This window comes from Fonsecaea nubica (assembly GCF_001646965.1).
Source record: "Fonsecaea nubica strain CBS 269.64 chromosome Unknown Scaff20, whole genome shotgun sequence".
Lineage (NCBI taxonomy): Eukaryota > Fungi > Ascomycota > Eurotiomycetes > Chaetothyriales > Herpotrichiellaceae > Fonsecaea > Fonsecaea nubica.
The window spans coordinates 130,783-152,435 of NW_019173693.1; the positions used below are offsets into that span (position 1 = coordinate 130,783).

General features: G+C 53.0%; 6 protein-coding genes across 6 annotated transcripts; 2 read left to right on the forward strand and 4 right to left on the reverse strand.

The window, feature by feature from the left end:
• Positions 1-446: 446 nt before the first annotated feature.
• Positions 447-4,871, forward strand: AYO20_04000 (hypothetical protein; the record flags this gene model as incomplete). Its single annotated transcript, XM_022642299.1, has 1 exon — positions 447-4,871. The coding sequence occupies one exon, from the start codon at positions 447-449 to the stop codon at positions 4,869-4,871; it is 4,425 nt and encodes a 1,474-aa protein (XP_022501680.1).
• A 1,237-nt stretch (positions 4,872-6,108) lies between these two features.
• AYO20_04001 (hypothetical protein) lies at positions 6,109-9,315 on the reverse strand (the record flags this gene model as incomplete). The annotated part of the gene is made up of 1 exon (XM_022642300.1): positions 6,109-9,315. One exon carries the CDS (start codon positions 9,313-9,315, stop codon positions 6,109-6,111), a length of 3,207 nt encoding a protein of 1,068 aa, XP_022501681.1.
• Positions 9,316-10,062: 747 nt separating this feature from the next.
• On the forward strand, positions 10,063-11,812 carry AYO20_04002 (hypothetical protein; the record flags this gene model as incomplete). Its single annotated transcript, XM_022642301.1, has 2 exons — positions 10,063-10,114; positions 10,176-11,812. The coding sequence occupies 2 exons, from the start codon at positions 10,063-10,065 to the stop codon at positions 11,810-11,812; spliced, it is 1,689 nt and encodes a 562-aa protein (XP_022501682.1).
• A 401-nt stretch (positions 11,813-12,213) lies between these two features.
• On the reverse strand, positions 12,214-14,823 carry AYO20_04003 (hypothetical protein; the record flags this gene model as incomplete). Its single annotated transcript, XM_022642302.1, has 1 exon — positions 12,214-14,823. The coding sequence occupies one exon, from the start codon at positions 14,821-14,823 to the stop codon at positions 12,214-12,216; it is 2,610 nt and encodes an 869-aa protein (XP_022501683.1).
• A 2,246-nt stretch (positions 14,824-17,069) lies between these two features.
• On the reverse strand, positions 17,070-17,654 carry AYO20_04004 (hypothetical protein; the record flags this gene model as incomplete). Its single annotated transcript, XM_022642303.1, has 1 exon — positions 17,070-17,654. The coding sequence occupies one exon, from the start codon at positions 17,652-17,654 to the stop codon at positions 17,070-17,072; it is 585 nt and encodes a 194-aa protein (XP_022501684.1).
• Positions 17,655-19,109: 1,455 nt separating this feature from the next.
• On the reverse strand, positions 19,110-21,006 carry AYO20_04005 (hypothetical protein; the record flags this gene model as incomplete). Its single annotated transcript, XM_022642304.1, has 6 exons — positions 19,110-19,331; positions 19,386-19,554; positions 19,837-20,332; positions 20,390-20,617; positions 20,719-20,791; positions 20,905-21,006. The coding sequence occupies 6 exons, from the start codon at positions 21,004-21,006 to the stop codon at positions 19,110-19,112; spliced, it is 1,290 nt and encodes a 429-aa protein (XP_022501685.1).
• Positions 21,007-21,653: the final 647 nt, after the last annotated feature.

Genomic DNA, 21,653 nt, shown 5'->3' on the forward strand with positions numbered 1-21,653 from the left:
TTGATCGTATCGGTCATGGGTGAGACGGCGGCGCGCAGGTGTCTCAAAGCCGAGAACGAGGACGGGAGCAGGCTGAAACCACTAATCTCGGGGAATCAGTGAGGGAGGAGGAACTGGCGAGAGACTCGTCTGTGATAGAGAAGTTAGCCTCGTGATGCTGTCGCTGGTGGTGGGGGCGTGCATCTTCGCCTCTTCGCTTTTGTTCGCTTCTTTCGAGTGGCTCGTCCTTGGAGTCTTAGATTCACGACTTTTCCACGCAGCCAAAAAGAAACGCGTCGCGGTGACTTCGCCCAATCGGTCGCACGCCAGCAGGTCTGGGACTAGGCTGATTGATATTCTCTCCTTCCTCTCCCTTCCCGATCGATTACTGCATCTGGTCCATCTGTCTTCCTCTTGTTCTGCAGTTGCATTTGTGAAAAGCCCTGCCCCAAACCTGCACTGCAGCCATGGACAAAAAGGATGAAACCGCGACGCTCAAGCCAAAGGCGACCAATCCTCCATCGAGGCCCGTGGCCAGGACTCCAGCTTCCAGATTGTCTACCACGGGCAGACCAGCCTCTACCTCTACCTCCTCCGCTACCAGGCCTGCGGTCGGAAGTTCACTGAGCAAGCCGCCGGCCAGACCAACCGCTACCAGTACGACCGCCCGAAAGACCCCCAATACAGCCTCGACTTCGTCAATTGTAACACACAAGAAAAGAGAATCAGAGACGTCGGTGGACGAGAAGCCTTCTGGCGACGAGAAGAGCAAAGATGGCATATCTGCAAGACCAAAGAGGATGTCGTTGGCCGCCTCCACGACTTCTGATCGAGGCTCTACCTCCAGGTCACTTGCTCCCACCCCTGCTCGACGCACATCAACGCAGGCTGCAACTACATCGGCACAGCAGTCCAGCAGCAGTCCAATGGCTGCTAGGAAGGTAGCTGCCACTCCGACCTCGACCCGCACCGCGTTGTCGACTCCGTCTACCACACGAGCAAGACCTCTCACCTCCTCAAGAAGTGTCGGGACCAGTGCTCTTGCTGATAAGAAGCGCCTGAGCACGATTCCCGCCTCTCCCGCAGTCAAGACTGGAATGGAAGAGCCGGAAGATAACAAGGAGAATGCTACGTCGGCTCCTGACAACAACGCCGCAGCCGGAACGGCTCGTCCACCATTGGGGTCGAGGAAATCTACGAGGTCGCTCTTGATAGAGCAGCGGATCAGAGAGTTTGAGCTCGTGAACAGCATGTTGAGAGCAGCTATGACGGCGGATGGCGCCGATGAACAAGAACAGCAGTCAATGGATGACGAGGCTGCAAGCAAAATCGCAAAATTGAAGTCGGACCTTGCCAAGGTTAGGGCGTTTGAACGTACTCACGGCCGAGTTCCAACGGCCGCAGAGTTGGAGGAGGTTCAGTCGGTGATTGAAGAAACGCCCTCTGATTCGGCGGTCGAAGCAGACAAACTTCAGCTGGACGAGCCTGGCGCTCAAATACAGGACGAGAACAGCAGTTCGCAGGTCGCGGCTTTACAGGCCGAGCTAATGGAATTGAAGGCCAAGCTCGAAGACTTCAGCAAGACTGCGGAGGAAGAGAGCGTGCGTGTGCTGGGCGTCACCGACGCGATGCAAAACGAACACGCCGCCAAAATTGAGCAACTCACATCGCTTCACGAGGCTCGGATCTCGGAAATGGAGCGTGCGCATCAAGAAAAGCTGCAAGAGCTTTCTCAGGGGCACGATACCAAAACCGAACAGCTCACTCTGGAACTGGCTCTTGCCCAGAAGGAGATTGATCAGTCCAAGTCGGAGCTGGAAGAACTTCGAAGTGCGGCGGCTGAACAGGCTTCGACGAGGGATAGCAATGCACAACTAGAAAAGGAGATGGAGACCCGAATTGCGACCCTCGAAGCCGAGTATCAAGCGCGGCTTGCCGAAAGCCGGGACAAGCTTGAGGAGGCACGTACAGAGGTTGCGAGCAAACAGAAAGACATCGTTGGCCAACAGGAGGAACTTGCCAAAGTCACCGGAGAAATTTCCCGGCAAAACGATGTTATTCAATCCTTGGAAAGTCAAGTGCTCGAATTCCAACAAGCAAAAGACAACGAAAGCAACGCGCAAGTAGCACTGGTGCGTGAGCTGGAGGACCAGATCAAAACTCTACAGCAAGAAAAGGCTGATACGAATGCCGCAGCTGCATCATCCCTTGCGGCCGCCGAGAAAGCTCATGCAGCGGAAATGGACACCATCAAGCGACAATTGAGCGACGCCCAAGAAGAACTGAAGACAGTACAGGTTGCGCAAGACAGCGAGTTGCAAAACGTGTTGAAGAAGGCTGAAGCTGACCTGGCCGCCATCAACGACGAGCTTGAAAGCAGCAGGGCTTCGCATTCAAGTAGAGTTCAGGATCTCGAATCTGAACTGCAAAAGGCCAGGGAGGATGCGGAGGCGAAAAGAGCAGACCATGAAGGGGCTCTCGCGGCGCTGCAAAGTCAAGTAGACGCCGCCAAAAACGCCGTCGACGAGGTTACCGCAAATCATGAGAAAATCTTGAAGGACCGCGAGTCCCAAGGCGAGTCTGCGCGGGAGGAAATTGCTGCGGTGAAATCTGCTCATGAGAAGGAACTTGAACTCGCTGTGTCCGGATCGCAGGCGAAACACGAGGAAGAAGTTGCGAAACTGGAATCTGATCACGCTGAGCAGATCCAACAACTTGAGCAAAAGCTCCACGAGTCGCAAAAGGAGGCATCAACCCTCAAGCAAACCCACTCATCCCAGATCAAGCAGCTGGAGGACCAGATGAAGACGTCTCTCAAGGATTTGGAATCCATTGAAGCTGGGCATCTGCAGCAACTCGAGCGTGTAAAGTCTGAGGCGTCGGAGTCTCAGCAGAAGGCTGTCGAAGAGGCTGAGAAGATTCACATTGAAAGAGTGAGGAATCTCGAGCAACAACTCAATACTGTGGAGGCCGAATTGGCAGAGGCAAGATCGATTCATTCGGGGCAGATAGCAGAGATGGAGCAGCAGAGAGTTAATGAGCGGGAAGTGGCGCTGAACGCGCTGAAAGAGTCGCACGCCACTGCGGTCAAGGATCTAGAGGACCAGCTCAAGTCCATGCAAGAGTCGATGGAAACCGTCCGAGCCGAGCACGCCAAACAGCTCAGTGAGTTGGAAGAGCAGATCTCCGGCCGTCATGCTGAGACAATCGCCTCTCTCAAAGCGGAGCACACACAGCAACTTCAGGATATGGAGGTCAAAGCGAAATCTCATCACGAGGAGGCGCTGGATGATTTGCGATCGAGCCTCGCTGAAGAGAAGCGCCAATTGGAGTCGCAGACCAGATCTCTCCAACAAGAACTCGAGGGCAACCGATTCCAAACACAGATGGTGAAATCCATTCTGGAAAATACCGAAAAAGAGGCCAAAGAAAAGGAGGAGGAACTCAATGAAGCTCTCGAGAAACTGCAAGCAGACATGTCGACCTCGGTCCTCAAACTTGCACGAATGAGTGAAATTCAGATGCAACATGATCAAGTCTTGGAAACGAAGAAAGCCTTGGAGGCTAAAATCGAGGAGGACATGGAGGCCCTACGCGCAGAACATGAAAAAGCCCTCGGCGAGCTAGAGAAGACGCTACGGGGACAACATGAGCAAGACATTGAGCGGATTCGCGCAGAGCATACCAAGTCCATTGAGTCGAGTCACGCCGCGAATTTGTCTCAGTTGACAGAAGTCCAAGAACGGATGAAGCAAGAACACGACGACCAATTAGACGAGGTCATGAAGACCTTGGAGAGTCAGTGGAAGAGCCAGGTTGACCAACTTGAGGAGCAATGTGCGGCCGCTAGTGCCCGCCTTGCGGAAGCCGAGAAACAACACGAGGAAGCCTTGCGAAAGATCAAGTCGGAGCACGAAGCCGCACTGACGCAACTGCAAGCGGAGCTGCAGGGGGCGCGCAGTGCCGCCGAGTCGAGCCAGTCTTCATCTGCGCAGCTGGACGAACTTCGAACTCAACTTGCAGAAGCACAAGAACAGGCCAGAGACGTCGAGAAGAAGCACCACGAAGCCATGGTTCTAGCACTCGAAGAACGCGAAACGGCTCTAGCAGCCATGAAGCAAGAGCTTCTCAATGCCCAGGAGGCGGCGGCGCAGCGACCTGATCCAGCCCAGCTTGAGGCACTGAACGAGAAGTACCTGGATGCTCAAAAGGAGCTTCATGCGCTGCAAGAGAAGCACGACCTTGCGATCCGCGAGGCCAAGGCGGAATACGACACGCAACTCGAGAAAGTCCTTACTGAGCTGAATGACGCCAAACTGGCGGACAAGGGAAGTTCGGAATCCGAGGACGTCGACACTATCAAAGCGAGCCTCGATGAAGCAAAGAAGATGATCGCGTCCCTTGAAGCCGAGCTGGACGGGGCAATGCTTGAGATCGACACCCAACGCAACCTTGCCGAAAGCGCCCAGAAGGAAGTGCAGCGATTCAAGACTGAGGCCACTGTGCTTCAGAGCCCAAAGTCCGCTGGGAAGTCTGTGAACCCCCTCTCACCTGCCTCTCCCAAACAAGGTCTGGAGTCTAGTCGATGGGCTAGCCCTGCAGACGCAGCTTCTACAGACGCGGCAGCGAGCGCCATGGCTAACGAAACAACACCTCTAGCAGGGCACGAAGAAGTATCAGCACTACCATCAACATCAAACGAGAAAAGCCGTAATGTTGCAGGCCAACTGGCCGGCATTCAGGAGCAAATCAAGCAATTGGACGACCTGAGCGAGGACTTTCTCGAGGAGCATCAGAAGATGGCGGGGATTTTGAGCCGCGTTGACGACGAGACCCAGAGCGCGACGGCGACGACAGATGTTGAAAAGGACGACGACGAGGATTTAGATTAGTGGGTTTCACCGGGCGGAGTCGGGATGTGCAGGAATAATCGAGGACATGTATGGGATGTCTTTTGAGGCGGTCAGCCTGTTGTCAGTCTCACGCGGGCCGGGAACGAGGTATTTGGCGAAGAAGAAGAAGAGAAGGGTGTTTCGATTTGGTTTGGGATGACGAGTTATCAGCGAGCCCTTTGTTCTTGTCCCTATCATGTGGCGTGGTGTTTGTTGTCGATGGGATTTTCTTCCATGTTGTTGAGCGACTCTGCCAGCTCAGCCAGCCTCTCCCCCCTAATGTGTTGTGTTGTGATTCCTTGTGTGTGTCTGTTTTACTTGATTTGATTATATTCATGATTTCCCATTCATTGACTCGTTCAATCATTCATTCCGCCTGTGTCTTGCTTTCTTTCTTCTCCCTTTCTTTCCAGCAAGCGAGTGAGCGAGCAAGCGCGTCAAATAGCCAGATAGTCCTCAAGACGAGGTTACTCTGTACGCAGTGCGAGGTACCTCAGTACTCTGTGCCAAGTACTCGGTACTCCCTACTCGGTAACCAAACAAACCGAGGTCCCACTTCCCATTTACCTAGCTAGGCTGCTAGGCTGCTAGGTAAATCGGCAGGTAGGTAAAAACGCAAGCAATAATTAATCGCAAGGAAGACGCCGTGCAGGGCGTGCGTGCGTGCTGTGCAGTGCAATGCATGTCTCGAATATACATAGAACCGAGCACCGAGTACGAGGGACAAGGTACAAGAAGTAAGTAAGTAACAAAGTAATACCGCGTACCCATTGCCTAGATAGGAACATGCATACATAATATTATTAGCTCGATAGGTACCCAGATAGGAAGCAAAGACCCGAATAGGCAGTAAACTTGTGCTGTCGCTCGGTCGGTCGGTCGGTCTGTAATATGTATGTGCGGACTCCGTTCTGCGTGTATGTATGTACCGGATACGAGGTATGTATGTACATTTGTACATATGTAATATAATATTATTGTAGTCATGTACGATTCGGGAGGTACTCTTGGTACTCTAGTTATTACCCTGGCAAGTGGTAATGTTACCTAGTTGGGTAAATGGAGCGAGAAGAACGAGTTCCTTCCCCTGCCTACCTCCCTCCCCGTTAGTTATACCCTCCTCTACCTCGTAGAGGAAACACGGTCCATGCATCATGGACTTGCAGGTACGAGTACGCGGACTCACTTACCCGTCTCGTCATCGTCTACCGAGTACGAGTAATCACAAGAAACCCATCTAATCCAACTCGCCCAAACTACTGAGCAGCCACTCGGGTTCGGCGTCGTCTTCTTCAGGGTCGTGGGAGAGCAGAGAACCCGCCACAGAGGCAGTAGCAGAACCAGAACCAGAACCAGAGCGCGAACTTTGGCCTCTCGCTTGCTCTTCTTCTCCTCCTCCTTCTCCCCCTTGGTCTTCACCTGCGGTCGTCTCCCCGCTCCCAAGGCTCGGATGTGGCGGGTCGAGCGTGGCGTTGATTGACCGTGGCTGACCACACAACGCCACGACATCCGCATCAGGAATTTGCACTGAGCACGTCGAGATTGCTGGATCCTCTCTTCGTCCTCCGCCTTCTCCGGTCGATATGCTCCGGGGCTCGGCACTGCTATCTCCGGCAGCGGCCGCGGTCGCATTTCCCGCACCGGTTTTGTTCAGCTTCTCGGTGCTTGACGCGTAGTGTGTCTCAAATAGCATCTCAGCGGTTTCCGCTGCCTGGATCGGGTCGCCATGACCCGTTACAGACCGCCTATGGGATTCGGTGTCTGCCTCCTCGTCTTCGGCTAGGAAGCCACCTCCTTCATTGTCCTCTTCGGCAATGAAACCACCAGCTTCATCGTTGGGGAGTTTACCATCTGGGGAAACCGCACGTTCGTGCCTTTGGTTTGCTGGACGGTGCAGGCTCGTACCATTCTCGGAGATGAAGCCACCGCCCGCGTCGTCCGCATCAAGGAGCATCCCGCCACTGTTGGTCGCATTTGGTGATTCCCCTACGATACGGTCATGGGACCTTGTCCGAACAGGGGAAGGCAGTCGGCTGAACTTGTTCGGAGACATAACAACAATCACATCTTGATGCACGACTTTCGGGGGAAGAAGCTGGTTGAGTGGTTTCAGGTTTGGCGCCGTTGAAGGAACAGTGTCAACAGATGCTTCGCGTTCATCCAGGTCTGCTTGATCCATCATGAATCCGCCACCATCTTCCTCTTCTCGAGAGACGGTGACTTTTGCTGCACCACCACCAGCGTCGTCCTTTGTGCCATGACCGCGGTCTCCGTATTGCCGATGTACATGCTCATGCACGCGCAAAGCAGTGAGCCATCTTTTCCACATCGCCAAAATAATTCTAGTTCTCGCTTCCTGCACCTCCTCGGTCGCTTGGGACTCTAAGCCCTCAATCACGTTGATCATGGCGTTGGTCATATTCATGCTTACCACCACACCATCGACAACGGCCGTGCCCTGTCGACCTTTGAAGTGAAATCCCGTCACTGCATCTGCATAGTCAATGCCGAGAACGCGAGCCGCTGCTGATGCGAGCGGATGGCGAATGTGGACTGCACCAGCCGGTATCATTGACGGAACGTAGACATCCAGGTTGCCGTAGGCATTGCGAGGAATCTTCTCATCGACAACGGGGGGTGGCTCGTAGAGGCTGGTCTGATATTCAGCATAGAGAGCCATTCCTTGAAGGCCCTCGTCTTCATCCTCCATGTGTTCGGTACTTGGGCCGTCCTGATTCCGCTGTCTCTTAGGGACTACGCGTTTCAGCGGCTGCTCTCCTTGTTTGACATCACGGCCACGCCGGTACCACGCATCCGCAGTCCGACAAACGTGTACGTTTCGTCTGCGGAACACACTCTCAAGCTTTGCACTCTTCGAGGGTCCAGCACTCACTTTACCGACCTCATGTCGAGGATGTATGACCTCGTTCAGTCGCAAGTGCCGTTCCAGAACATACACCGGGTGTCCTCTAAAATCCTGCATGTTTTTCGGCATGGGCTCACTTTCGGCGCGCTTGAGCAGACTCGCATCCTCGATCTCATCTCGTGTCTCACTAAAGGGTTTCTGGAAGACGTTCATTGTCACCTCCCACCATTTCTCGCCACCCTTTGTACTTTCGACCCGTTGCTTTCGTGTCTTTGCGTTGTACCACTGAGTGTAGCGCCTCGTGACGTCTCGAGCAGATTCGTCGTCTTCAAATGCAACAACGTAAGTCATACTATTGAGTTGGTCCGATGCAGGAGGTTCAAACCCGGTCTTCGGCTTGTTGATTGTGTTGCGGACGAGAGGATCCAGCGGGATCCACGTCTGTACAGAAGGAGAGAAGACTTCGACCCAGAAGATGGGAAACGGAGATTCAACAATTTTCCTCTTCTTGGGATTTGGCGTCCGTGCGACTCTGGTGGTGACGTCCGTGTCTTTCGCGGCTGAACCAAAAGTCTGGGGAGGCGCATAGATGTATTGAGGTTTGGGCTTTTCTGGAGTTTGCCCTTTGGCAATTGCAGAGAACGGCAAGACCTGAAGTGAACATACCAATCGGACATCTACTGCGACTGAGCGTAGTAGTGCGCAGAATAATTGGGCTCCCAGATCTCTCGAACCAGAGCGAGAGACCGCTGCGGCCTTGAAGTCGTCAAAGTCAATCAAGTCCTCCGCATCGTCACTCTCCTTGACAACGTCGATGTCATCTCTCCAGAAAGCCCGTTTCATGCCTCGCGCGGTAATGTTCCATTGCTGTCTCCAGATGGCACAGACCTCCTCAATACCCTTGTTGAACGAATGCGATCTCTGGTACTGAGGCTTGGACTCGTCGACGTGAAGTAACGAGATCACTTTGCGAGGTACGAGAGGCTTCAAGATGGAATGCACCGACTCACTGTTGCACCATCTGTTACGGCAGTTGAGGTGCGCCAGCAATAACACAAGGTGTGCCTTGTGTGCATCCAACCGAAACCTGCGCTCTGCCAGACCGACAGGCTTGCGTCGTTGTATAGAACGCCTCGGCGTACTGTTCTTGGATAAGTCGAGCTCAAGAGTCTTCTGTTCGAGTTGCTGATCGTCAACAACATCATTCACGGCTGCCTCGAGATCCACATCTTCGAACTCAGCATCGGATTCGTCCGAAACCTCGAAATCATCGAAGACGACCTGTTGAAGCTTCGGCGGCGCGTCGTTGGCAGGCCCCGTATTGTCAATGACCTGGGCATCTGTCGACGAGCCAAATAGATCAAAGTCGAGTGAGATTTCAGCCGCCGGGTCCTCGCTTATCTTCCGCCGCTTGGTGGGCCGCGGGTCAGAGGCAGACGCCTGTTCCTCGGCGACAGCTTCGGCGAGCATGTCGCCATAGACTTCTGGGATATCATCTTCGGTTTTTTGGAGTTGACGAGCAGACTGACGCGTAGCCCTTGTCGATCTTGCGGCCGGCCGACTCGTCCTGCGTGGCATTGCGTCCGAGCATGTGGCGACCGTGACTCATTGTAAGCAGAGAGCTTTTCCTGTGCGAGTGTGTCTGATGCGGCCGAACAAATACTGTTATCCAAGAGGCGAGTCAGTCAAGGGATAGGTCAGGGACATGGACTCGATGTCATTAATAATGTCGAGGAAGCCAACAACTTGCGTTTGTAAAGGATCGACGTAGCTGCCTGATGTCGTCAAACGACAGCCACGTGATCACACACCCGGTTCCGTTGCACCGATGAAAACAATTCTGCCTCTTGGAGATTTGAATACCAGATGAAATAGTAGGCGTTGTCTCGAACAAAAAAAAAGGTAGAAAAATTCCAATCCAAAAAAATCTTACAGATAGGGCTGAACTGGGAATTGAACTGAAGTAGAGAGTTAGTTACCCATCAGTATTGATTGTTGAGAGTGCAGTGCCAACATACCCCAGGACCTCTTACAATCAAGACGTTAATGCTCCCAAAGCAAGAATTCTACCTCTGAACTATTCAGCCGAATTTTAGCTTAATTTTGGGAAGTGCAACAAATGAACAACATTTAAATTCTGGTATCATCCGGGGAATGGGTGGCTGTTGTACTGAGGCTCCTAAGGATTCAAGCCCCCTATCAGCGCGTGGCGTTGGGCCTGCGGGGAATCCTTGCGGCGAAATTCTCCAACAAAAATTATTTCGATTGCAGAAAAAGACCCAGTGACACCGCGACGTTCGTCACCTTGTAGAGCACCGTGATAAAATGCCGAGTCTTCGGGAGCAATTCGCAGATCTGGAGCGGAAGAAAGTAAAAGGTCAGTCGTTGAAGTCATGGAATTTGCTGGTTTTCCTTCTTCGTGCACTAACACCTGCCAGATTATGACCCGGAAGACGATGCATACGACTTGCGCCCGAGCGACGACGAAGACTCCGGAAACGAACCAGACCTACAAGAAGACTTCAGCCGGGCGCATTATGAAACCGTGGGAAAGAGCACACTGAGGCAGCCAGAGCAGCCATCGCTGGACGCAAAATATGGAGGAGTGGCTGTAAGTCGCAGCGCACTTGAAAATGAGGAGGACGATGACCCCTTTGCGCCCGTCGACGAAGAACAGGACGAAGATCCCTTTGCTTCCCGGCATGGGGAGATGTCTGGTTCTGAAGGGATCTCGGAAGGGTCAGGAGTGGATCAAGATGAAGATTCCGAGAAGGATGAACCCCTCGGCGCAGACGATGCAAAACGGTTCAAGGATCTTGGTCTTCAGGAGCGCGAGGCGAGGACACAGAAGGATATCAATGGAACGGGGGAAGACTCGCTAGATGAGACGGAGGAGTATGAATCAGAGGAGCACTCTTTGGACGACTCTGACATTGGCATGAACGACGACGACGACGATGGCGCTTCCTCGTCTTCCTCGATATCGTCAGCCGCCTCACCACCTCCAACACGAGCCGGAAAATCCACTCGAAGCGCGGAGCGCGAAGAATTGAGGAAAGCCGCATTCGGCTCTGCATCGACAGCAGCGCTGGCGTCGGCATTGTCAGCTGGCGCCGCTGCCGACGTCAAAAAAGGTCAAGCAGTCAAGCAACAGCGGCAAACCTTTGATCGCCTCCTCGATGCCAGGATCAAGCTGCAGAAAGGCATCGCGGCCATGAACGACCTGCCTTCACCCCTGGCCGACGAAGAGGAGGTGAAGACGGCAGCGAAACAAGCTGAAGATGCCGCGTTGGCGCTGTGGTCAACCGTCGACTCCATCCGCATAGCCATCCTGTCCGCCCGAGAAGGGCCCTTGTCGTCTTCTGATGACAGGCCCGAAAAGAAGACTCTGAAGCGAAAACGTCCGCTCAACCCGACAAGAACAACTCCGCTCCCGGAGCTCTGGGAGCATTACACCCTCCTCGAAGCGGACGCCCACGCTCACCGCCGCAGCGTGATCGACAAATGGCACGCCAAAACCCAGCCGGTGGTCGATCCCGCGCCGCGGTCGAAACTGCTCAGGGCCTCCCACCAGTCGACCACGACCTCGCGCCTCACAGACGTGCTCGACACCTATCTCGCGACCGAGTCCTCCAAACTCGTCGCCCAGTCCTTCTCGCCCGCGACCCAGACGTACGATGACGGGCCATTCTACCAATCCCTGCTGCGTGACCTCATCGCTTCGCGCTCCGGCGCCATCCTCACCGACGGCCCCGCCGGCATGTCGGTGCTGCCGACCAAGCTCCACGTGTCGGGCAGCAAGCACAAGAGGGTCGACACCAAGGCCAGCAAAGGCCGCAAGGTCCGGTACACGGTGCACGAGAAGCTGGAGAACTTCATGGCGCCCGAGGATCGCTCGACGTGGACCGAGCCGGCCCGTGACGAGTTCTTCGGCAGTCTATTGGGCAAAGTTGGGGCACTGGACGAGCGGGAAAGAGACAGTGTTAAAGACGACAACACGGGTGGAGTGGATGGGCTGCGTGTAGACGATGAGGATACGGGAGAGGTCGAAGCGTTAAGACTCTTCAGGAGTTAGGACTTTTTCCTCTTTTTAAAGCGAGCGAGATATTTCTAAGTGGTATTTCACTCGGTCATTCACCTGCAAAAACTCCTTCTTGCCTAATTTGACCTTTTCATCAGTGCCTTGTAGCTCATGCTGCGCAAGGTAACTCGATCCATTCACAAACTGCCAGAAACAGTGCCATTGCACACGACAGACCCATGCCACAATTTCCCAGATGGCAAAAGACAACAGAAGATGTACAAAGAATGCGATGCATGCTTTACCATGGGCTTACCATGGGATGACCCGGTGCGCAGAAACACAAATTCATGCTACCGAGAAATCGGGACAGCTCCTGAACCAGCAAAGGGACGAAAAAGCTCAAACAGTCAACGTCAACACCAATTTCCCGCCGAGTTATAACGAACTGCAGTCTATTTCCTTCTCGTATAACCTGGGACCTGGAACGGCGTGGGAACAAACCATTTCGGGAATATCCCAGACTCGCGCTGTCGATGAATATACGCGGCCGTGACGTGTCCATTCTGCGTAAAATTCGATTGCGTGTCGTTGTCGAATCCAGGGATAGGTGAATACTGTTTCTGCAACGGTGCTAGCCGTTCTGGAGAGGATGGTAGGGAGGGTTCGGGCGAGTGCGCGGCTGTTGATTCGGGTCCAGATTGAGTTTCTCCGGGTTGTGAGCATTGCAGAGACTCCTCACATTTGAAAACGTGACTGTCTTTGACCAGTGTCGGAGTTCCCGATCTAACTTTGTGCGCCATGAGTTGCTCGGTATGCTGTTGAAGAAGAGCAGCAGGTGCTCGAGATGGCTGAACTGGCAGTGAAGGTGGATCTAGGTCAAGATCAAAATCATCTTCAGAACTAAATTCTTGAGCCGTGTTGATGTTGCCATTCAGTTGAGATTCCTCCGGCCCAACATGCTGGGGAATCTGACTGAGCGGAATGCTCGAAGAACTGGAGTCTTTGATCGAAATCTTGTCAGGTTCGCCTTCGAGCAACCCTTCCTGAGGCAATTGTGGAAGCGATGATTGTGGGAGAAATCCTTGCGTGATATCTTGGGTCGATATTTGTGACGGGTGAGGAATTGACGCGGGATAAACAGATCTTTGCGTGACGTGTCTTCCAAATGAAAGGGTAGGTGAAGAGGTATGGAAGTTGTCGCTCCGTGGCGCCTGTGCCATCTTCCGATGTGTGCTTGCTGGATGTACAAACACGGGTTTTGGCAAAGGTACCTCTTCTGCTTCCTCGTCGTGTACCTCAGATGCCTCGCCTTCTGCATCTGCGCTGCATCCTCCTAGCAGAGTAGGAATCAATAGTGGCGAATCCGAAGGGTGCACTTGATCAATGTCTGGGCCACCAGAGTGTGGAGCTTCACCCTCTTTACCGGCACCTTTACAACCATTCGGCGGCTGAGCGGAGGATAGAACAGCATTGGATCCGGCGTCTGACTGCTCAGGAAATTGCTCTGGTTGGATAGGGGATGACACCCGATGCAGGATCTGGATATTGAACTGCGTATCGTTTGCAATTGGCGAGCCGAAATCTGCAGCGTCGCAAATTTCCTCCAAGGATTCACGCGCGTGCTCATTCGGATCCTGTGTCTCTGCGAGAACGGGCGGCGAAGATCTGATGAAGCAGTCAAGACCTGGAGCAGTGGACTTGGTTGGCGGAGAATGAGCGTCAGCCAAGTCTCGAACAATCACACTTGGGTTTTCTTCTTGTAGAGAGTCCACGGCAATGTCTTCCCTTGAGCCACCGCTCCTGCTCGCAAAAAGCTGACTCAAGTTTGGCAGATTGTCCTCACTCCCGGAAACCAAAGTAGTCAATCCACTTTCCTGCAGTTGGCTTGTGGGAGGAATTTCAAAATCCTCGGTCGCTTTGTTGGAAGTCGTGGGTGCTTGGACAGTGGTAGCAGGTCTTGTAAACTCTGGCGAGGATGACGGAATTGACCACAAATTGACTTGAGAATCCTCAATACGTGCGGGACGTCGAGGCTGGTCGCGCTTTGGAAGCTTCAGGACGATCACCTTGCTCTTCGGCGAACCACGCCTCGGAGTCCGCGACCTTTTCATTTCCTTCCTAGTTGGAGAGGCTTCCGCAGGTATATTGACCGATCGTTCAGCTAATGGTGCTCGGCGAAGTGTGGAAAGGGTTTCGGGGGTCTTTCGGTTGCTCTTGTGTGTACTCTCACATAGGCTTTCCGGGGACTGGCTTGAGAGAACGACGTTCGTCTTCCGCTTTGGCGTTTCGGGCAGGGCAGAGTCCTCCTTTCCCAAAACCGTATCGGATCTAATCTCCACCTCATCTGTTGAGTCCTCAATCTCCAAAGGGCGGTCCAAGGATTCATCCGCGGCGTGGTATTTTCTGTCTTCTATCTGATCGGTCAATGCCTGCGCAAAATAGTCGAAGTTCTTCGCCGGATCTGAGAGAACTTCATCCTTTACTGCCAGTCGCTTAGATGACCTTCGAGTTGCCTCTGCGCTCCCATTATCTGCGAATCCCACCTTTTTCTTTTTCTTCCTGGGTCTATACTCTGCCTGGCTATCTTGGTTGGAGGGCTCGGTCTTCTGGCCTGGCAGACTGGTGGCCTTCGGAGTCGCTTTGCGTTTTCGAGGCCTCCTCGGGCTGTCGTATGTTCCATCCAGTTGTGGCACAACGCAATTGTCACGTTCCCATTTTGAATCATCGATCATAGTGTCATCAATTTCTTGATAGTCTCGAGGTGTCGAACCGAAGAAATCCATCTGCGTCAACGTAGAATCAGGCTTTTGTGCTCTCGGACGGGGCCGTTTTGGTGCCGGTGCCGGCTTTTTCACGTCATCTAGATACTGCATGTCGCAGTCGTCGAAGCTCGGAGAGAAGGTGGAGATCCATTCGACTTGGGTCAGAGTCCGTTGGTTCTTCGAGGGTCGAGCGCTAGAGGTGGTTTCCGTACCATTTGGTCGTTGTCGCTTCCTCGCCGCTGTAGGTGCAGGCGTGGTCTTTCGTTTAGTGCTCGTGATCGACCGAACAGCCCCGGACATGACACATACATGCTATACTTTCACAAAAGGGAGGCTGGCAGGAGCAAGTCAAGGGTTATTGTGTGAAAGGTGGCCTGGCGTATATTCGTCTCGGCGGGGCGCACTCCATCGCGAAAATATAGGCTACGTGACGTGACGCGACGCGTTCGCGTCACGGGTACACGTGATACGTATCATCAAAAGTCCTCGACACATTCAAGGCATGGATTCATGTTTGGACCAAAATGTGACGGCTGGGGAAGGGGCAAACAACCCAGCTGAGAAATGGTATGTGCGGTGTTACTGATTGCGTGCCACTTATGACGCGGTTTTCGCAAAGGACACCTCGATAAAGCAGCTGGGTGCGGGGAATAGCAATCGCAGTCTGGGGTCTGACTAGATCCAGAAGCGCCATCACCATCATGAATCATGACCCAGCCGTTCTGCTTCACAAACTTCAAGGGCTAGCAGCAATCTATCTCGAATGCTCAAGCAGAAAAGGTAACGAGTGACAAGATACCGAATGTAGAAATCCAGACCCTGGCAGACTTGGCGACAAGGTTGGGGCTAACAGAGACTAAAATGTCGCTATTGCCCCATCCGGAAAGCCACACAAGCTATTAGCGTCCTCGTAGGTTCCTCGAATGCTTCATGTTCTCTTTGGACCACTAAGCTGTGAGTGATACTCGTGCAAGGCGCACCCCAATACTCATCTAGACTTGGGCAGCTCAACCAGACTACGTACAACTCTTCCTCGCCCTGAGTTTTTTTAACTCAATTCAGCACATATTAAGCCAACATTTCAACACTTCACGGGAGAAACCTTCAACCTGTCAGGCTCTCTGTCAGCCCCGCTACAGTTCCAGGAGTCAGATGGTCTCTCTTCGTACGGTCTTTGTGGAAGAACAATGAAGGACTTGAAGGCACGAGTGAAGCATTGTCCAAGACTTTATGCAACTAGAATGTCTCCTTGAACGCCGCAGAGAAGGCTAACAAAGACTCATTGATGGATGACAGGATGTAGGTCTTTTCCCCATTGATATTGGCTTTGTATTCCTGAACCTCATGCTGCCTCAATGAGGCATTGTCTGAGGCTGCTCCCTCGAAAGGCATTGACCCATTGTGTACCACCCCGTCTCTTACCATGGGGACTCGATTCTGGGGGCCCATAAATATCTCGAAGTATTCCACGATCCAGTGCTTCTCCTCATACCAAAAGCTCCGCAACAAAATCAACACCTTCATCTTTGAGGCAAGAAAAGAAATTCTCAAAGACTCCAGCTCTACTCAATCCCACCGCTCTTCTCAACTTCCAAAAGGCCAAGACCTATCAACACTCTCACCAACTATTCCGAAAACCCATCAAATTCCAATTACCCCTTGACAATGCCTTCTGATTCGAAATCCGGCGGCGGGTCGTCTTCGGGCAAGAACCATGGTTCTGGCTCTGGCTCTGGCTCTGGCTCGTCCGACATACGCTCTGATTTTAACTGGTCCTCCGAAGACTTTGACCGCTTGGCCACCGCTGTGACTGCGGTGGTCAAGGCAGAGTACGGGCTTTATGGTGGCACGTTTCGTGACGCCAACGGAAAGTGTGGAAGACGCGGCGCAGTTTCCGAGGCGGACAGCCCCTACCACTATTCCAGCAAATAAGTTCCCCTGAGGTCCCTTTCCCCAATTTGAGGAGATACATTATCATCTCAAGTGAATCTTGTAAAAGAGGTAAGCAATGAGACGGCCCGGCTAGAAAGCTAACCAAACAGACGTGAGGTGGCAGTGGCAGGCTACTACTGACCTCGACGACAATAAAGACGTTTGGCGAAAAGCAGCCAAGCCGACAAGGTAAGTGAGGCTCGGGGGTGTGGGGAGGTTTTTTTTTTTAGAGGTTTTTCCTCAATGATTGTTTCCAAAGGTCTGACAGTATGAAGGCTTTTGTCGTAGTGGTAGGCAATATACAATTGATCGTTTTCCTCTAGACTATTTCTTTTCTTTTCTTTTTTCCGATTCCGTAATCTTATTCGAAAAGAATCGCCTCACACGTGAGTCTTGTGCGTCTTGAGGGTGATTAAGTATACGATATTGAGTACTATCCAGCACCTGACGATTATCAGAACCGATGAGAAATCATTCAGATAACAAGCACCGACCAATTTACCTCGTGCAATGCAGACGACAAAAAGCAAAAAGACTAGACCAACAAAACTCCATGGCAATGCGAGAAAAAGGGATGGGTCGGGCGAATCCCGAGCCGCTTAGTTTGTCCTGCCTTAGCAGCCAGCAACCATGTTGGCGTCAATGGGACCCTTGCAGTCGACGCCGAGGGGAAACTCGCCAGCCCCGTTCCACCAGATCTGGTAGGTGTTGAGGGCTTGGAGTTCCGGGTTCTGGCAGGCCCAGAACTTGTTCTCGCCGTTCCACAGCAGCGAACCCGCCTGGCCGAAGGAGAAGCCCGTGGAGGCGGCGTCGGCGGGGACGCTGCCGCCCGTGTGAGGGACGGTGAACTGCAACGGCGCCGTCTTGTCCGGCTGGATGTAGCCGTTCTGCCAGCCCGTGGGGCTCGAGTGGATCGAGTCGAAGACCAAGGTGCCCTGCGTGTCGCCGCCGACGTGCGCCCCGGCCATGACCAGCGGCTCCGAGTACGTCTGGTACCGGATCTGGCCAAAGTACGCCGAGTTGTTGGCGTACGAGAAACCAAAGTACTGGACCTCGTTGCTGTCGAAGAGGTCTACGTTGCCGACAACCAGGCCAAACGTGACGTCGACGGCGTCTTGTCGCTTTTCGGCCTTGAGGGGAACGGCACTGGCGGTGGAGAGGAGGGCCAACGAGGCCGCGGCCGTGGAGAGGAAGAGCATGGTTGGGTTGAGTGAGACAGAGAATTCGTGTGATGTGAACTGATTCAAGACTTGTCGGTGTTGCGACTTGGTATGCTTTATGATCAATCTCTGCTCTTGATGACCGTGATGGTGTTGGAAGTGACCGAATGCAGTGAACCAGACGGATACGACCCTTTATATGTTCAAGAGGGAAAGGTTGACCGATTGACCTCAGTACTATTGACGAACTAAAACAAGAGGCTGGGACTGACCTATGCTTAGGTAGGTGGTCACATGTTTTCACGTTATGAGGCTCAATCCACAGACTTACAGTCACATTTTTCCAAACTTTCCGTGGTGTTCCTTGTGGTATACTTAGAAACAGCCCAGACCTATGACGATGGTGGTGGTGACAAGACGAGCCATTTTTCCCCAGATGTAACCCCCTGCAAGAACAGGTGAAGAGGGTCATGCGAGCTGCAAGGCTGTGCAAGTTCTCCACAAATACAGCAAAAATTCTTTCGCTTGGCTTGTCTCAGATCCTTTGCTCGCATGGGAACTCCCGTTGAACTCTCTGTGGGACCAGGCTCGAGATTCCGGATTAGGCTTAGTGCATCATCAGCCTCTCCCCAACTAGATGAAAGCTTAACCTCAAGTCCAAAAATCTAGATGGTGTAGGCCATATGACCATCGACCAGATATTGCATGGACGCATCGATCAGAAGCAATATGGCCGTGGTCCCAGTGTTTGCCGATTGGCTGCATAACGACATTTTACTGCAAGGCTTTCGAGCCTTCGAGGCTCCATCCTGGGTACAGTTGGAAGCTGTACTGGCTATGATAATTTGCCTACGCAATATTAACATGGACTATTATTCGGTTTCGAGCCTCTGTCGCAGGGAAGAACTATCCCACCGGTATTAACCAGAAGTGCAGCAACATGGGGAATGGAGGCACGTTTGCAAACTATGATTTATTCTGGCGTGTGCCTTTTGGTCACCACCTATGCTATCTCTGACGCTATCACTGTCTCTGTCTTGAGTTGCTGTCTTGATTTAGGCCAGACATTTGAGACCTAGCATGAACAAAATTGAAAAGAAAAGAAAATACAATAGACGGCGGTCCTTTATTCAGGTCCACCGAATGGGATGCCTGCGTCACAAGCTGAACTCAAGGGTTGCTTGGTTTTTTGGGGGGTGTGGTGTTTGTGCTGGTATCATTATCATTATCATTGGTCGTAATCACTGTCGCTTTCATTCTTGGTTTGGTCTAGTGCCTCCAAACCTGGCTGTCGGGTATCTGATGCGGGTCTCGTGTGACTTGTCCTCGCCGAAAGCGCCCAAGGCAGGCAGGAAAGAAAAACGTTTCTCAAGGTATGTCGTACATTTGGGAAGAGCATGCCGGCCTCGGCGAGGCCAGCTTCGGATTTGAATGGGGGATCGATCGCGTTGCGGCATGCAGCAACGGGCGCATACAGCGAGCTGAAGGTGATACTCATTTCGTGTTGGCTCGTTGATGTCCATCCTCGCCATCGGCAGCTTTCACCAATGTCTGTTGCTCTTCCGCCGTCTCCAAAATCCCGCACAGCTCGTCAACCGAGAAGTCAACGGTCGCGTTGTGCAGTGAGAGCGGCACATGCTCAAGAGGCACTATGTCGGACACTGATATTCTCAAGGGAGGACCCGAGACGCGCACACCATTTTCCGATCGAAGTTCCTGTGGAGGCCGTCGGAGTAAGCAATCGTCCGAAACCGGGTTGGATGTACTAACCTGAGAGTATTCAATGAGACCACTGTTGGTATCACTATGATCTTCATTGCCGCATCTCCAAGTGTGTAGAGTCACTCTCTTTGTTCGAAAGGAGTCGCAATCGATGCCAACCACCATCTGAGTCAGTCGCTTAGCTTCCAATAGATAGAACTCGGCCAGTTCCGGTAGCCTATTGCGATGTTGTGAGCAGGCGAACTCCAGAAAGAGACCATAGGTTGGTGCAGCCCGGTATGTGATGTAGTTATCAGGTTGATGTTTGTCGACGGTCGTCCTCCCAACCACATCGGCACTCCCATGAGCTATGACTCGAAGCCTCCCACCTCCTCGGGGACAAACGCGCCACGAATGGCATCAGCCACGGGATGGTTGATCATCCGCAGTCACTGCGGCACTTGGGTACATGAGACACTAACCACCACCACTACTCTATTCGTGCTGACCAAATGTTTACAGTCTGCTCTCGCGTCCCTTTGCTTGATCATTCTCTTCACCCTGGAGCTCAAAGCACCATTTGACGCCCAGCATATTCGTCCATCCATCCCCACAAAGACCCTCGTCGCTCACCACTCGCAACATCTTGTCGAGCCTCTCCTTGCCCTGGACTGCAATCGTGATGCTCTCCAACCCCTCGGGCGACCCCTCCACTCCCGGCACGAAACTTAGGCGGGCGTTTGTGAAGACCAGCTCACTCCCCCGTCTCTCCACCCCAAAATAGTCCTGCCATTGCTGAGCGGCGGCGTGGACGTCGGTTTGACCGGGCGCTAAGCGGAGAACTGCCCTGACCAGCTTCAGGTGTGCGCGACGCCTCATCCCGACCGAGTACTTTGGGTAGTCCGATCCGCAGGCGTGCCAGGGACTAAAGGGGCTCTCCAGCGGGGTTGAGTTCGTGGCCGATGGGGTATGGGAATCCAATTCCGGCATCATCCCACCTTTTTGCCGCATGCAGTCTGATCAGCGTCTCATCGCACGTCTCAAACAGCGGAAAACTCATCAAGCACACTTACCGGCAATCCCCTTTGGATGATACTGGACACACTCGACATCTCCGTGCGAGTGGTGGAAGATGACTCTGGCCAGGTTCCTCGACTCGATGTATTTCCGCCTCGACGCAGCGTCCAATGTCTGCATGATGATCATGTACCCACCGTCGCCGCGTTTCTCGAGTAGTCTCCCCACCGTCGTATTGGGTTTGAACGGAGAGCACACTTCAATCATGTCACCTCCAATGGCCACTGAGAGTTTACGAGACTAACATTAGCCAGAATCGAAGCGTTTGAGAAAAGGCCCGCACAACGGGAAACCATCTCCCCCAAGAACCGGAGCATTTTTGTACCTAGAAAGTTCTTCAGACCCCATTGAGCCACCTGCGGATCCACGAATACGACTTCCGTGTCCAGAACCCTGGTCTGTTGGTTGTCGTACAAGGTGAGTGAGTGAGCTGGCATTGACATTGACGTCGACGAGAGGGGCGGGGGGAACAGGGCAGACATATGTATGTATGTAACCCAGTCTCACGTACCAACAGATCTCGAGCCCGATCATAGTCTTCTGCGATGAGAGCGATTTGTCTCAGCCTGGTCGGGGCGATAGGCGGGATGCTCTGTTCCTTTGCGTTCGCCATGGTTTTTTTTTTTCCTTCCTTTCCTACTCTCTGTGTTGTGTCACACCCTTTGTGCGAAAGGTGACAGTCTCACGCTCAGCAGCCGGTGCAGTGCGGTGCAGTGCGGTGCAGTGCGGTGCGGTGCGGGGCGGTGCAACGCGACCAGCACACACACACACATATATATAAAACACGGTCCCTTGACGAAATGTCCCAGGCTGTCTTTGAACCCCGCAATCAAGTCACTCTCGGTGGCGCGCCAAGTGGAGGATTGGATAGGTATGTAAGTTGGAGACGAAAGCCCACCCACCAGTACCAGTCAAATGACCAAGTCTGAATGTCATGGAGGGACTTTTGGGGGGTCAAGCGGTCAAGGGATTGGGGGTCTAGGCTGACTGACTGACTGACTGACAGGCAGATGGCTGCGCATGAAAGCATGAACCTCGGTTATCCCGTTACAAAGCTACCAGACAAGCAGGGGTGGGAAACAATAATTAATCCCAGATCAAGGAGGGAGGCAAACAGGTACTGGGGCGTACGAAGTATGTAGTGAGGTGGACATGATTGACGGTGATGAAGAATCTCTTTTTGTCCCGCGTCAACAAAACTACCACTATTTATGTACCACTGCTACAGCGCTACGGATTCCTCGTTAACCCCCCTTCCCC